This window comes from Mycteria americana, chromosome 11 (genome assembly GCF_035582795.1).
Source record: "Mycteria americana isolate JAX WOST 10 ecotype Jacksonville Zoo and Gardens chromosome 11, USCA_MyAme_1.0, whole genome shotgun sequence".
NCBI classification, from domain to species: Eukaryota; Metazoa; Chordata; class Aves; order Ciconiiformes; family Ciconiidae; genus Mycteria; species Mycteria americana.
In genome coordinates, this window is record NC_134375.1 from 3,510,888 (window position 1) to 3,523,235 (window position 12,348).

Here is a 12,348-nt window from a genome sequence, read left to right on the forward strand (position 1 = left end):
TGCCAGCTGAACTGACAAGTTAACTTCACTCTCAGAGAACCCTGGCAAAATTCTTATGGAGAGGTAAGAACCAGCGAAATTTATTACCAATTTGTGTTCTACCTGCTTCAGACTAACAAAGCCAGTTTTACATGCTATTCAGAACAGTCAGCTAAAGATCTTACTGTACAAATACTGAAAACCACAGTGGTCAATCACCTCTGCCACGGCTTCTCATCCCACGACCACGGCCAATTCCAGTAGGGCACTCCCGAGCCCAGTGGCCAGTACGTCCACACTTGAAGCATTCGTTGCTGCTCATGGCTGCAGACTACCTGCCTGAGGAAGAAACACATTTTTAGATCACCTTCCCCTCTCCCAACCAAAGACTACATTAAAGTAAGAGATTTAGAGGTTTCCCACTCTCCCAGCAAAGGCAACAAAAACCAAACAGAACTTCTAGCTAACTCAAGACCTTCTTGTACAGTATCTGATCATGACTATTAAACTCAAAATCCAGCTACTTATCTCTACAAGGTATTTCTTCCTTTGGTAGTTGTTACACTTGCTCATGAAGTGTCTGGCTGGCAACTACTAAATTTGACTAACGAAGCTTCATTCTGGAAGCTACTTGTAAGAATAGGCAGTATTAAACCTAAAGCCTTTAAGAGCATATAGCGTAACATTTGAAGACTTAAGTTCTTTTATGACCTAAATAGCAGTTAAACTCTGAGAAACAAGAATTACAACTTCAATATATTAACCTACAGCTCCGGATGCATACTTCACTCCCAGGTTTACACGAAAGAAAATGTTTAAGACATCTGACTTCCCTAAAAGATACCAGACACTTGCCAGATATCTAGAAGGCTAACTTGGAAAACATTCTTAGAATGCTAGGGAAACATCAGATAGGCATGCCTGTCAGAGACAATATAAACCACTTCTTTTGCCCATATTGGGGAATAGAGGTATGCATTTCATTGAGCAGGGAAGTCAGTCTGCCACAGGCCACTGAAGCCGTGGTTAGGATGGGGCAGGTTAAACAGACCACGGTCACAGTACCACAACTCCCCTAAGCTGCAAGAACAGTTACGCAAGACTTCTAGAACCAGAAATAAAAGAACAAGGAAGTTAAACATTTAAATTGGAGTATTTTTTGAGGTGTGCTTGAAGACAAGTTTAAAGTACACTAGTTTAAAAATACACGTCAAGCTTTGTTTTGATTAAGTCTCCTGAAGTTTAAATACTTCACATGCTCTCTCCCAATTCATTATTCTTAACCCAACAGAAGTAGAATAGTTATCTGGTATGTTTGGTCAGTTTACCTGATCCTCCATCAAGATAATCCTCCTGTAACCCTACAGTTTATTTGTGTTACAGAATGTTTCCCTTCCCTCCAAACCATCCAGCATTCCAGATTACCAGGAACGTTTGCAAGTTGTGTCTTGAAGAAAGCCACTACAGAGGCAGTAAGAACACATGACCTCAAGAAGGAACCAGAATTAGCATCCTGACATTTAGCTCTTAAATGGGGAGCATATATCTAAACATGAATTTTTATTTAGACTTGTTTTTAAAGTACTCCAATGTTGAACAAATTTACTGTGGCTTTTTAGCCACTCCTCCCTGAAAACACCACTTCTCTCTCCAATCACCTTCAGCATAGAAGGGACCATCCATCCTTCCAACCACAGTAGAATCCCGAGAATTCAAAGTACAAGAGATATAAACTTTAGTATGCTACTTCTGTAATCCCACATCTACCTTTCAGCTGGACCAGATGATGGTATTTGCTCTTAAAATGAAGTTCTGCAATGAAAGGATGCAAGAAGATCTTAAACAGATGTTAACAAGAATAAAACAACTGGTTGTCTGAGCCCTTAAGAGATATACTAGGATTTTACACATAACCCAGTCTTCTCTGCTTCATCTCAGTGTTCAAGATTTCAAACTATCTTATTAGGACACCCGAGGGCGAAGAGCTGTCTACTATGGTGGCAGCAGCTGGCACTCAGTGTGCTATTGTTTATGCCTGTTTTCATAGCAACCATGTTGACACTGCAGAACAGGAAAAACATGAGCAAAGCCAACTGCAGGAGCTGGGCTCAGGCACAATAGTTGATGCTGCTTTGAATTTCAAGAGGGATAAGGCGGGGTCTCCAAATTATATACCAAGATATATTCTTCACTCAACTTGCAACTCTTAAAAAAAGTCTTCACATTAAAACATTATAGAACAGCAACATAAGACCTGTTAAAAAGAGCAAAATAGCATGCCAAGAGCTGTAACAGAACTGCAATACATCTTTACAGATACTAACAACTACCAGACTTTCATTCCAAACCATGAACTTGAGACTACAGCATGAAGTGACAGGATTGAATGCTGCCGGCAGTTACCCATATGAAGAACCTAACATAAGCAGTTAGGTTAACATATGGTAAAAGACAAATGTTTAATAGGTGAGCTAGACCTGCTTTAGATACACAGTAGAAAAGTTCTTATACTAAGAGTAATTTGTCAGCCTATATCTAGTCTGTCAACCTGCCCGTCAGAGTCAGGATCTGCATGATGGACAAAAGCGCACTACTCACTACCCCAAAGGAATCTGAAAAGAGAAGTTTTACATCTGATTCAAAGTTGCTTCCTTTTTAACTCCTCCTTCAAGAGGAAAACCTGAAGTTTCTTTACCTCTAGTATATAGCAAATTGGCAAAGTAAGATTACACAAACCGAGTTGAGAAATCTGAAGTCAAACAATGGTCTCTGCACAGCTATCCTTCAAGACTATTTGAGAAATTCATTTTAAAACCGTTATCTTCAGAGGCTCCTTTTCCGCCTGAACTCGGAGATACTTGAAGGTTATGGCTGCCGTAGAAGTATGATTACAAAGCACGCTGCTCCACCTTCAGATACCTTAAGTATATGAAAGTACAAACAGTTCACCTGGAATTTCTCTTCACCAGTATTTTAACTTCTTCATTCTTCCTGTAAAGGATCTGAAACTGAACACAAGTTCACCAGCTAGAGGTAGATGCAGCTGACACTGGTTTTACTTGCCCCACATTCTAAGAAGCCTTACACAGGACAAAATTCCCCACTGGTGTAAACTGTTTTAAAAACCAATATAAGGATTTAGTTTTCAGATAAGGCCAACAGCCACCTTTAGGGAGCACTATCCAGAAAAGGTTGGTTCAGAAGACAAGTCCTTAAATGGATAGCCTCCAGGCAGTTTGGACACCATCACATTTTTCAGTTACTTCCAAAAGAAAAAAAATGAGTACAGTAGAAACCACCCAAGTTCAAATTCTCCTCTACTATGGAGGAGTCAATACTCCTCCATTCCGTCATCACAGACAAGTTTCCAGCAGTTCCTTTTATCTATCAAGGCCACCTTAAGTAAGCCTTCTGCAAGAAGGCTACTTGTTTAAGTCTTCTTGGAAAGTTTTCACTCAGTCGTATCAGTGTTTTCCACAGCTCAAATGTGTTATACAAAGCAGCTTGTCCCTGCCGTCCCCCCCCCCCCCCCTTACATCCCAGAACTAGGTATTTACCTCACCAGGACAGGAAAAGTAACGATGGAAAACAAATTAGAACCATGGCCTTGTCTAGCATTTCTGAGCCAGGCCAAATTCTGCAAGATACACTAAGCCACTGCCTTATAGACTAGATTCCAAAACTTGTGAAGAAACACAAGTCTAGTTGCCTCAAACCTTACCTTTCTACTCAAGAGAGATGGTAGTCATTTACCTGAACTCCTTCTACAGAGCTCCGTAACTACAGTTTGAAGCTGAAATAAAACCACCTTGCAGCTATTCAGCAAAACATTATTACGAATTAATTTTAGACTTTGTTCTGTCCGATTGCCCTACTGCTAAAGATCACGGGCTGAGAACAGCTCAAAGATCCAAGTGAGAGGTGCCACCACAGTGGTTTCCTAGGTCAGATTTGAAGCTTTTGAGTGCAACTTTAGCACCAAACTTCGAAGTGGAAGATCACATCTTTCTGTGGCTTTACAGTTAATACATACTCAAAACTTTTAAAACAGGAGAGGTGCTATTAATCTCCAGTCTTCATACATGAGATTCAACAATATTGAAGTCTGTTTCAGTAGTCCATCTAGACCTGATGATGGAAAGAACTACCACCAAGCTCCCTTGTAATGCTCCTTGTTTTATGGCTTTTAGCCTAGATGCGCTCCAAGAAAGAAGTTTGTTTTAACAGACAAAAGTAAAACTAACTTGGGCTCCTCATAGTAGAAAAGAAGCTGAACCTCACCTCTAAGACTACCCATGATTCTTCTGGATACTAACAGTTCCTTAGAATTCAACAGCCCAATACAAGAGGAGCAATTATCTTCATTATACTTACCAGGTGCTTCTTTTGATCTACAAGTATCACTCCCATTCGATAGTAATAGGACTTCACTCTTTCAATCAAAGGACAGACTAGATAAAAACCACTGCTAAAGCCAGCGTACTTAAGAAATCTTTGGCAAGTCAGCGATATCAGAGGCAAAGTGTTGAGAATCAGCAGTTTCTTTCCAGGCTGTTGGTGACGAGCCTACAATACCACGCCTGAATTTGACAAGCCAGCCCAGAACCAGCCTGAACATGGTGAAACCCCTATGTAATAGGAAGCGTAGTTTTGCTTTCCTATAAGATGAAGAAAGGGAAAGGCAGAAAGGACTGCTAACAGAAGTGCTAGCATTTAGTTTCAAAAGAGAAGTCAAAATATTACTCATTTAAAGAGAAATGCTACCCGAGAAGAGTTTTTATTTCCCCAAGAAGCACGTTTTGAGAAGTCTTGAACACAGGACACACAACTGTCACCAAAGCTACTCAGTATTCAGCTGGTTGAACTTCCACATCTGTAACCTGAAAACATGCTACAGAGAAAGTTAGTGATGCTCCCGTCTCTGGCTTTTGTCCTCACTAGAAAAGATACAAAATTAAGTATTCGGACCACCAGGTAACAATGCCCCAACTCTGAAAGGAAGTAGTTTGAAACTTCAAGAAAACCTGCAGAAGTGGAAAGCCAAGCCCTATGCTCTATTTGGGTGCCCTCAATACATTCCACAGCCAGGCTGATCCAAGAATGCTGAAAATTAACTAAAACTCAAGAACTTGGATCCTTACTGAGGGGCCAGAAGCCAGGTCAAAAAGACATCGTGACTTCGATGAGACTAATAATTCTTGGATACCTTTGTATACACAAATCCAAAGGAGAGCAAAAGTTCATCAAAAAAGTGACTCTGTAGCACTTTCTGCCTATCCATACTAGTTAATATAGACTGGAAGAAACTACAGATTATCTACCAAATATGCACATTCTACCACCTTCCCCTTTTATTTTTTATTGCTATCGGTACAAAGTTTTAAAGAGAAGTAAACAACATCAGCAACATGTGAACTTTTTAACGTAAAATTCAGTCCAGACATTAACAAAGTCAGTCTAAAAAAAACGTAGGTTAAGCCTGTAACTCGCAAGGTTGCTGCACAGCCCTGGTGAACTCATTCAACCTCTTCACTTTGAAGACAGATGCAAGACTGCTTCTCTAGGCAAGTTTGCACTGAGAAAGAAAACATGGACTAGGCAACCCTAACGCTGGGTGGCAATGGAATCTTATTAAGTGCTGAAATGAAAATAAAACCCACTATTAAGTTTAATATTCCTTATGACAATTCTGGATACTAAATGAGTAACGTGGTTACTTGAGAACTACGTCTGACAGCAACTTAAATAAAAGGCTGCTCCACTAGTCCGTGATCTGTAGATGTCACAGGCTATTTTTCCTATCCATTTATAGGTCACATTTGGATTTGGAGCAGGCCACCATCCATGCCTGTGGTCGGAGACAAATAGTTGCAACACCTCGACCCTCTCGTCTCCGGCAGAGCCTCCTCACACGTGGGGCAGCCACGTGGTGCGCCCAGGCCAAGGCCCCGCCACCACCGCGCCGCCAGCCTCCCCGCTCAGCCACAGCCACGGGTTTAGCAGAGGTTTAAGAAAAAATCAGAAAGTGAACAAACGGTTTTATTTCAGCCACCTTCCCCCCAGTCCCCGGTCTCACAAGATCCTCTCCTCCCCAAACTTGCCGCAGCCGCTCACCCACGGGGAAGTTAGTCACACACCCCAACCGCGCATTAAGGCCGGACCAGGCGGTTTCCCCCTCCCCGCACCGCCGGGCCGGCCACGTGAAGCGTTACCCCCGACCAACCACACCGCCCTCCGCCCCCGCGCTGCAGGCCCAGCCAGCAGGACACGTCGTCGCAGCCGCCGCCGGACCCCGGCCAACAGGCCGAGCGCCGCCGCCGGCCCGCGGGCTCGACAGGAGACTGCTCCCGGGTAGCGCCCGGCCTGACCGAGCGGACCGCGATAACCCACCGCCGCCCCAGCGCCCGGGCCTCCCTTCCCCCAGAGCAGCGCAGACTCTCTCAGCGCCTCCCGGAACCCGCCAGTGCCTGACTCACCCGCCGCCACCGCCCGCCCTCGCAGGGCCTGCGGCGCCCCACTCCCCCCTCGGCGCTCCCCATCCACCTCCCTCCGCCCTCCCCCCGACACCCGGGCCAGGGAACCGCGCCCGAGCCCGGCCGGGCCGGTCGGCGACACTTTCCCGCGCACTAGGCCGGAGTGCGCCAGCGCCATCATCCCCCCGCGCTCTGCCTTCGCTCCTCACCCTCGGCCCCAGCAGCGCCCCTCGCCGCCGAGGCCGGCCCGGCAGTTACCTGCGGACTCTCGACCCCGCTGCGGCAGTACCCGCCCGGACGACAGAAGGCCCCGCTCGCTCCGGCTCTGCCCGCCTGCTCCCCGGTCCCTTCTGGCTGCGCCACACGCGGTTTGCACACGGCCCCACGCGCTCTCCCCCCCTAGATCACCCCGCCCCGCCCTACTACTCTGCGCACGGCTCACTGGAGTCCACCTCCCAGCCAATGAGCGCAAACCGCTTTTCCGGGTGGCCAATCGGAGTTGCAGACGGGGACACCCAACCAACGCAGTCGAAAGGTGGGAGGGGCCCGCCCGGCGGGCCTCTCCGCTGGCCCGGCTGCCTGCTCCGGGGCGGGCGGTGCGAGGGGCGTCAGCGGCGGAGGCGCGCTCGCTGCGGGGCTGCGGGGGCTGGCTGGGGGCTGCTCCCAGGGCGCTGCAGAATGGAGCGGCGCCTGTCAGGCTCTGCGGCACCTCCCCGCCCTTCGCGCTGTGACTCGCCACCCGGGCAGCTCCGGCTTCCTCCCTGCGCCTCCCCCTCCCCCGTGCCGGGCGCTCCAGCGGAAGGCGCGGCGCAGAGAGCTCCGCCGCCGGCCTGACGCCTCACGCGAGCGGGGACGCCGGGCCTGCCCCGGTGATGCAGCAGAACGCGGCGGCAGGGGAGGACGGCGCGGCGAAACGGCGTGTCGGAGCCGCCCTCTCTGTGCCTCGCTTCCCCTCCGCTCCGCCATCCGGGTTACATCCCGCGGTGGCTAAGACACGCGGGACGGTTGCTGCTGGGGGTTTGCCGCCTTGGGAAAAGCAGCTCAGCCGCACGCAAAATCAAACGGCACGGCGCGCTCCTCTACTGGCTGATGGGCGGGAGCTGCCCGCCCGCCCGCCTCTCCTCCCTGCCTTTCGTTGCCGTGCCTGCTCCCGCGCGGCCTCCTCCATGGCAGTCCGAGGAGAGGAGCGCTTCCCCGCACCCCCCTCCTCTGTCCCGCCTTTGCTGCCCACCCCGAAGCGGGCAACCCGCGTGCCACTGGCCTCGGCTTTGCCCCTCGGTAACGCCGCAGCGAGCCTTGCATCGGACTCGCCGCCACCCCCCGTCCCCGGGCACCCTTCTTCACCCGCCGACGCCGGGGCTTTCCCAGCCTCCCGCCCGCTCCCCACCCCGCCCTGCCGCGGACGCCGTAAGGCGCCTGTGCCGCCGGTACCGCGCTACGGCTGTCGGCACAGCGCGGCGGTGCTGCGTGGGCTGCCGGCAGCCGTGAGGCACTGAGGCGGCGGGCACCGGCAGGGGCAGGCAGCCCGCGCTAACCGCCCGGCTGCGCCCCGCCCGCGGCGGCGGCGGCCTGGTCGCCGCCCGCCAATGGCCCGGAAAGCGGCAGCCATCTTGACGGGAGGGCTTGGCTCCCGTCCTGCCGGTAGCGCTAGGAAATGGTGGACACGGGGATCCGTCACGCCGGAGGTTGGTGGTGGCTGTCACGAAATAACCATCAATTTTTACCAGACTCTGTAACTTCATTAGTGCTGGTGAGGACACCAGTTAACAAGGCTTCTGATATTTTCACATATTACAGCCAAAAGACACAAGAAGGAAAATGTTTTTGAATTGAATTACTGAACAAAATTTACTCTTAGAATCTGTGTCTTACACAAACCTCATAAATAACATTACTACTTAGTGTAGTACTCCTCAGCTATGAGGATTTTTACGTAAACCCTCTTGCTTTTGCCTAGGAACTTTGTAAATGAATTAGCGACTAAGTATTGCGCCAAAACCACTTTTGTGTGAATGTCCTGGGAAGTACAATACACCGGCAATATCCACAATTACTCTGTTCATTTGATGATCGTAATTTTGTTTAAAATTCCACCACTTCAACTTTATGTTGAAATATCTTTCCTTTCCTGTCCGTCGGTTACAAGAGCAGGAAAGCCCCACCGGGCCCTGGGGCTCGGGAGTAAAATGTCGCTGCAAGGCTGATCATGGAGACACTTTGGATTGACCTTTCCTCAAGCTGTAAATCTAATATTATAGCACTATAGTTAGGTTTCTTTTATTAGAATATGAGTAACAACATGTGTCTTTTCCTCCGTGTTAACTGCAGTTCATTTAAGATGGACTTTACTCGGTTTTAGTTGTATTTTGTGTGCTGTATTTGCATGTCTGTGTTGTATGTTTTATAATATGCTATATTTTCTACAGAACTAAACCAGGCTGGATTGCATCAGCATCGAGGTTCGAAAAGGGGACGAGCCTTTCAGGCCTATCTCTGCATGTTACACTGTAGTGTCTTACTAAAACTTTTGCCAACTCTTATTCTGGTATTTGTTTTACAGCAATGTAAAAACATCAACATTGCCAACAAGCTTTGAACGCATAATAACATTTCTTCCAATTAATTACTTTTTTCATCTCTACTGTCATAGTTCAGAATAATTTTCACAGCCTTTGGTTGCCTTGGATACATTACAATCCTGTTCACAAATAGTCATACTTTTAGTTTTAATTACTACTGTTTTCAGGTGATAAAGGGAAGAAAAATAATGTGTTGCCAAGGAAGTGCTCAGAGCTTCTAAATCACAAGCGTGCCTACACTGCATTAAAAAAACCAACCAAACAACAGATCCATGTGACTAAGAAAGAATGCAGAGAGCAAATCACATATCCTCAAAATTTTCCATCAAATCTTTACTTTTTTTAAAGTACTAGAACCTGGCTTCTGTATGAGTCTTTGTAACAGGACTCGGGAATTTCAGACCAACAAAACAATTGTAATACAACTTTTCAAACTTTTTCTTGTGTTTTGCTGGTTGTACTTCTGGTACTGTACTTACTGGCTGGGAAACTCCAAGCTTAATCTTGGTGGCAATCTGTAGACTTAACTATCATACAAAGTTTTTGTGACTGACACAGCCACTAAATTCCCCTGAACAAAACTGTTTATTTGAAGGAACTTCAAATCATATCCTGGACTCTCCCTTAGTTGGAAGTAGGGTGCAACTGTGAGTGAAAAGCTATTACTCAAGAAGTGTTACTGCTGGTGACAAATCAATTAATCATCCTCTCTAAGTGTACTGCCTCAAAGTGTACTGTTCCAGTGTTCTTATAATATAGGATATTTTTAGCTATGTTTCATTATAATGGATGAAATTTCCCCCCAGCAGATAATAAGAGAGTCTTCTAACAGCATTTGGTTTGCGTACTTACCTCAAGAATTAATTTGGCTTGTATCTTAATAAAGCTTGCAATTCTTGTTTTGCAGGTTTCTCCTTGATATTTAGGCAAAGGATAGTCTTGCAGTTAAAGAACAAGAGTGAGAGGCATGACATCTGTTCCTGGCTCAGTTAGTACTTCCTACAGAAAACAAAGTACACAGAAAACAAGGTAGAAGTACAAAGTCTTCAAATTTCTTATGTGCAAGGAAAAGACAATTTTACGTTAGTTCCAGACTTCTCCGTTGTGTTAACTCTGTCCCAAAAATCCCAAGCCTCAAGAACAATTTATGAATAACAGTGCTCAAAGGAGCTCAAGTACAGTAATAGTTGAAGGTAATCTATTGTTTCAGCAATATTATCTTTCCTAATGCAGACAGTTCTTAGAAGTGCTGGATGAAGAGCCAAATCATTTTAAGACCAAATAAAACAACAAATCACATTTTGCAACCAATGTTCTTGCATTGTTTTCCTCTGGTTGGTTGGACATGTGGGTAGAAAACTGTTTCAGTTGCTGGGCAATTGTCATTGCTTCTCAGCCACATATTTTTATTGTGAAAGTAAATCTTACTTCATTTTGTATGTGGGATTTTTCAAAACCAAGGAGACCTAAAATAATCACTATGGATCGTAAGCATTCAAAAGAGAAACTGCTTTTGGAGTATGGTTTAGTTGAAAACAACTTGTCAGCAGCAGTTTCAGAACAAGTGGTAGCTGTCGCCCATTCCTTCCCCGATCCCCAACCATTCTTTTCCCCTGACAGGAGGCCATTGCAGAGCAGGAATATACGCCCATCTTTGCACAGTTCTGCCCCTGAATGCGTTGCCATAGCTTCTGCAGTAAATTTAATTCCAATGGGATAGGAATAACAAAGGGGGAAAGTATTTGTTTTTAAAGATTGGTAAATGACGTTATCCCTCTAAGATCAATAGATAGCTTGTGACATTCTGTATTACAGTGTTGCATAAGAGAAGTATATTTTACCTGGTTTAAGCCCAGTGGGTCAGCAGCATCCACCAAGATTACTTCTGCAAAAAGAGAATCATCTGTTGCTGAAAGAAACAGAGTGTCAGCTCTTTAGTCAGCTCTGTATATTTATTTCTTTAAAAAAGTCATAGTCAACTGGCTGTTGAAAAGAGGCCTGATAAAACACCCAGTGAAGTCAGTTGGTGGATTGCAAAAGGGAAGACTGCCTCTGGTTAATACTTGTCCCTATAAATGACAGTTCAGGAAGCTTCAGTGGTGATCTTAAGAGACTTTTGAAATACAGAAGGCATAATCCCCTGGATGATGCAACAGATAACAGGAAAGATGTGCCTGTTTCTTTTATAAAACATTCATATTTATATACAAGCTTCATGGCTGAATTATTTCATAGGCTTATATATCCTTTTTTTTTGAGAGTATGTCTATACTAAATTAGCTACATACAGTCTTCTAGGGTAAAATTATTCTGGTTGAAGAGAAACAATCATGCTGACTGATTCCAGATGCTTAGTTCATTTTGATTTATTATAATTAGCTGATGAGATTTCAAATAATTACTTATTTAATGTATATAATAATACAAGAATGATTAGTTAGCTTATGACTGTTGCACAGATATCCACATTTAGAGTCAGGCAAAAAGAACTTCCTTTGCTAACTAAGAAGTCCAGCTACACAATCGTCCTTCTATTTCTCTAAAGAGAATGAAACCCTTAAATATGTCTGAAAAACTACTATACGCTCTCTAAATATTTTTTAAGATATATAAATATATGCAGCAATGCCTATATTACTTGGCAGGGACCAGTGAGGGCCAGCTGCTCCCCAGGGGGCAAGGAGCCAGGAAGCCAACATGATACCAAGGTGGCAGGGCCCAGCCTCACAGCACCCAGGCAGGACCCAGGGATGGCAGCTGGGGTCAACCAGGAGTCTGGATCAGCAGACAGGCTCAGAATGAGGAGGCAGGTCTGAAGTAATGCCAGGAAGTCAATTTGCAGATCAGGGTCAGGTCCAGCGGCAGTAAACAGAGTGAGAGGCAGTCTGGGGATTGCCAGGCAAGTCCCTGGTGGCAAGGCAGGGCTGAGATCAAGCCAGGAAGATTGGGCTCCCAACAAGGAGGTCATAGCCAGGCATAGACATGGCTGCACCACGGCTGAGCATGGAGCTGGAGACCAGCACCCCCACGGCACAGCTCAGGCAGCGGCTGTGGGCCCATGGGCAGGCGTGTGGGTGGAAGCACCAGGAAAAGCTGGTCAAAGCAATTAAAGTCTATTAGTACACTCATGGCCCTGACATTTTTAAATGTGCTTAGTGACTCTCCTGTGTCTTTAAGATTTAACGTATTTTAAGTGAGTGACTGGATTGATTTTTCACTGATGATACAAATTACTCCATTAGCCAGACAGGTTTTTTAAGTGTGGGAAGAAGTTTATAAATTACATGAAGTTGGTCATTCAGAATGTCCTGTGGAAT

At 46.0% G+C, this 12,348-nt stretch overlaps 1 protein-coding gene across 7 annotated transcripts in view; it reads right to left on the reverse strand.

Moving 5' to 3' along the window:
- Positions 1-12,348, reverse strand: part of CNBP (CCHC-type zinc finger nucleic acid binding protein) — a 30,161-nt gene that overhangs the window by 2,472 nt on the left and 15,341 nt on the right. For 2 of the 7 annotated variants that reach the window (XM_075513634.1, XM_075513629.1), the window contains exons 1-2: positions 6,711-6,864; positions 199-318 (exon numbers count right to left, since the gene is read on the reverse strand). In XM_075513634.1, the coding sequence (XP_075369749.1) occupies positions 199-301 (103 nt within the window). In that variant the 5' untranslated portion in view covers positions 302-318; positions 6,711-6,864. Of the gene's footprint in view, positions 1-198; positions 319-6,369; positions 6,392-6,710; positions 6,865-9,883; positions 10,031-10,872; positions 10,941-12,348 lie in introns of those variants that run through there. The other 5 variants (XM_075513636.1, XM_075513632.1, XM_075513630.1 and 2 more) reach the window with 4 other exon arrangements.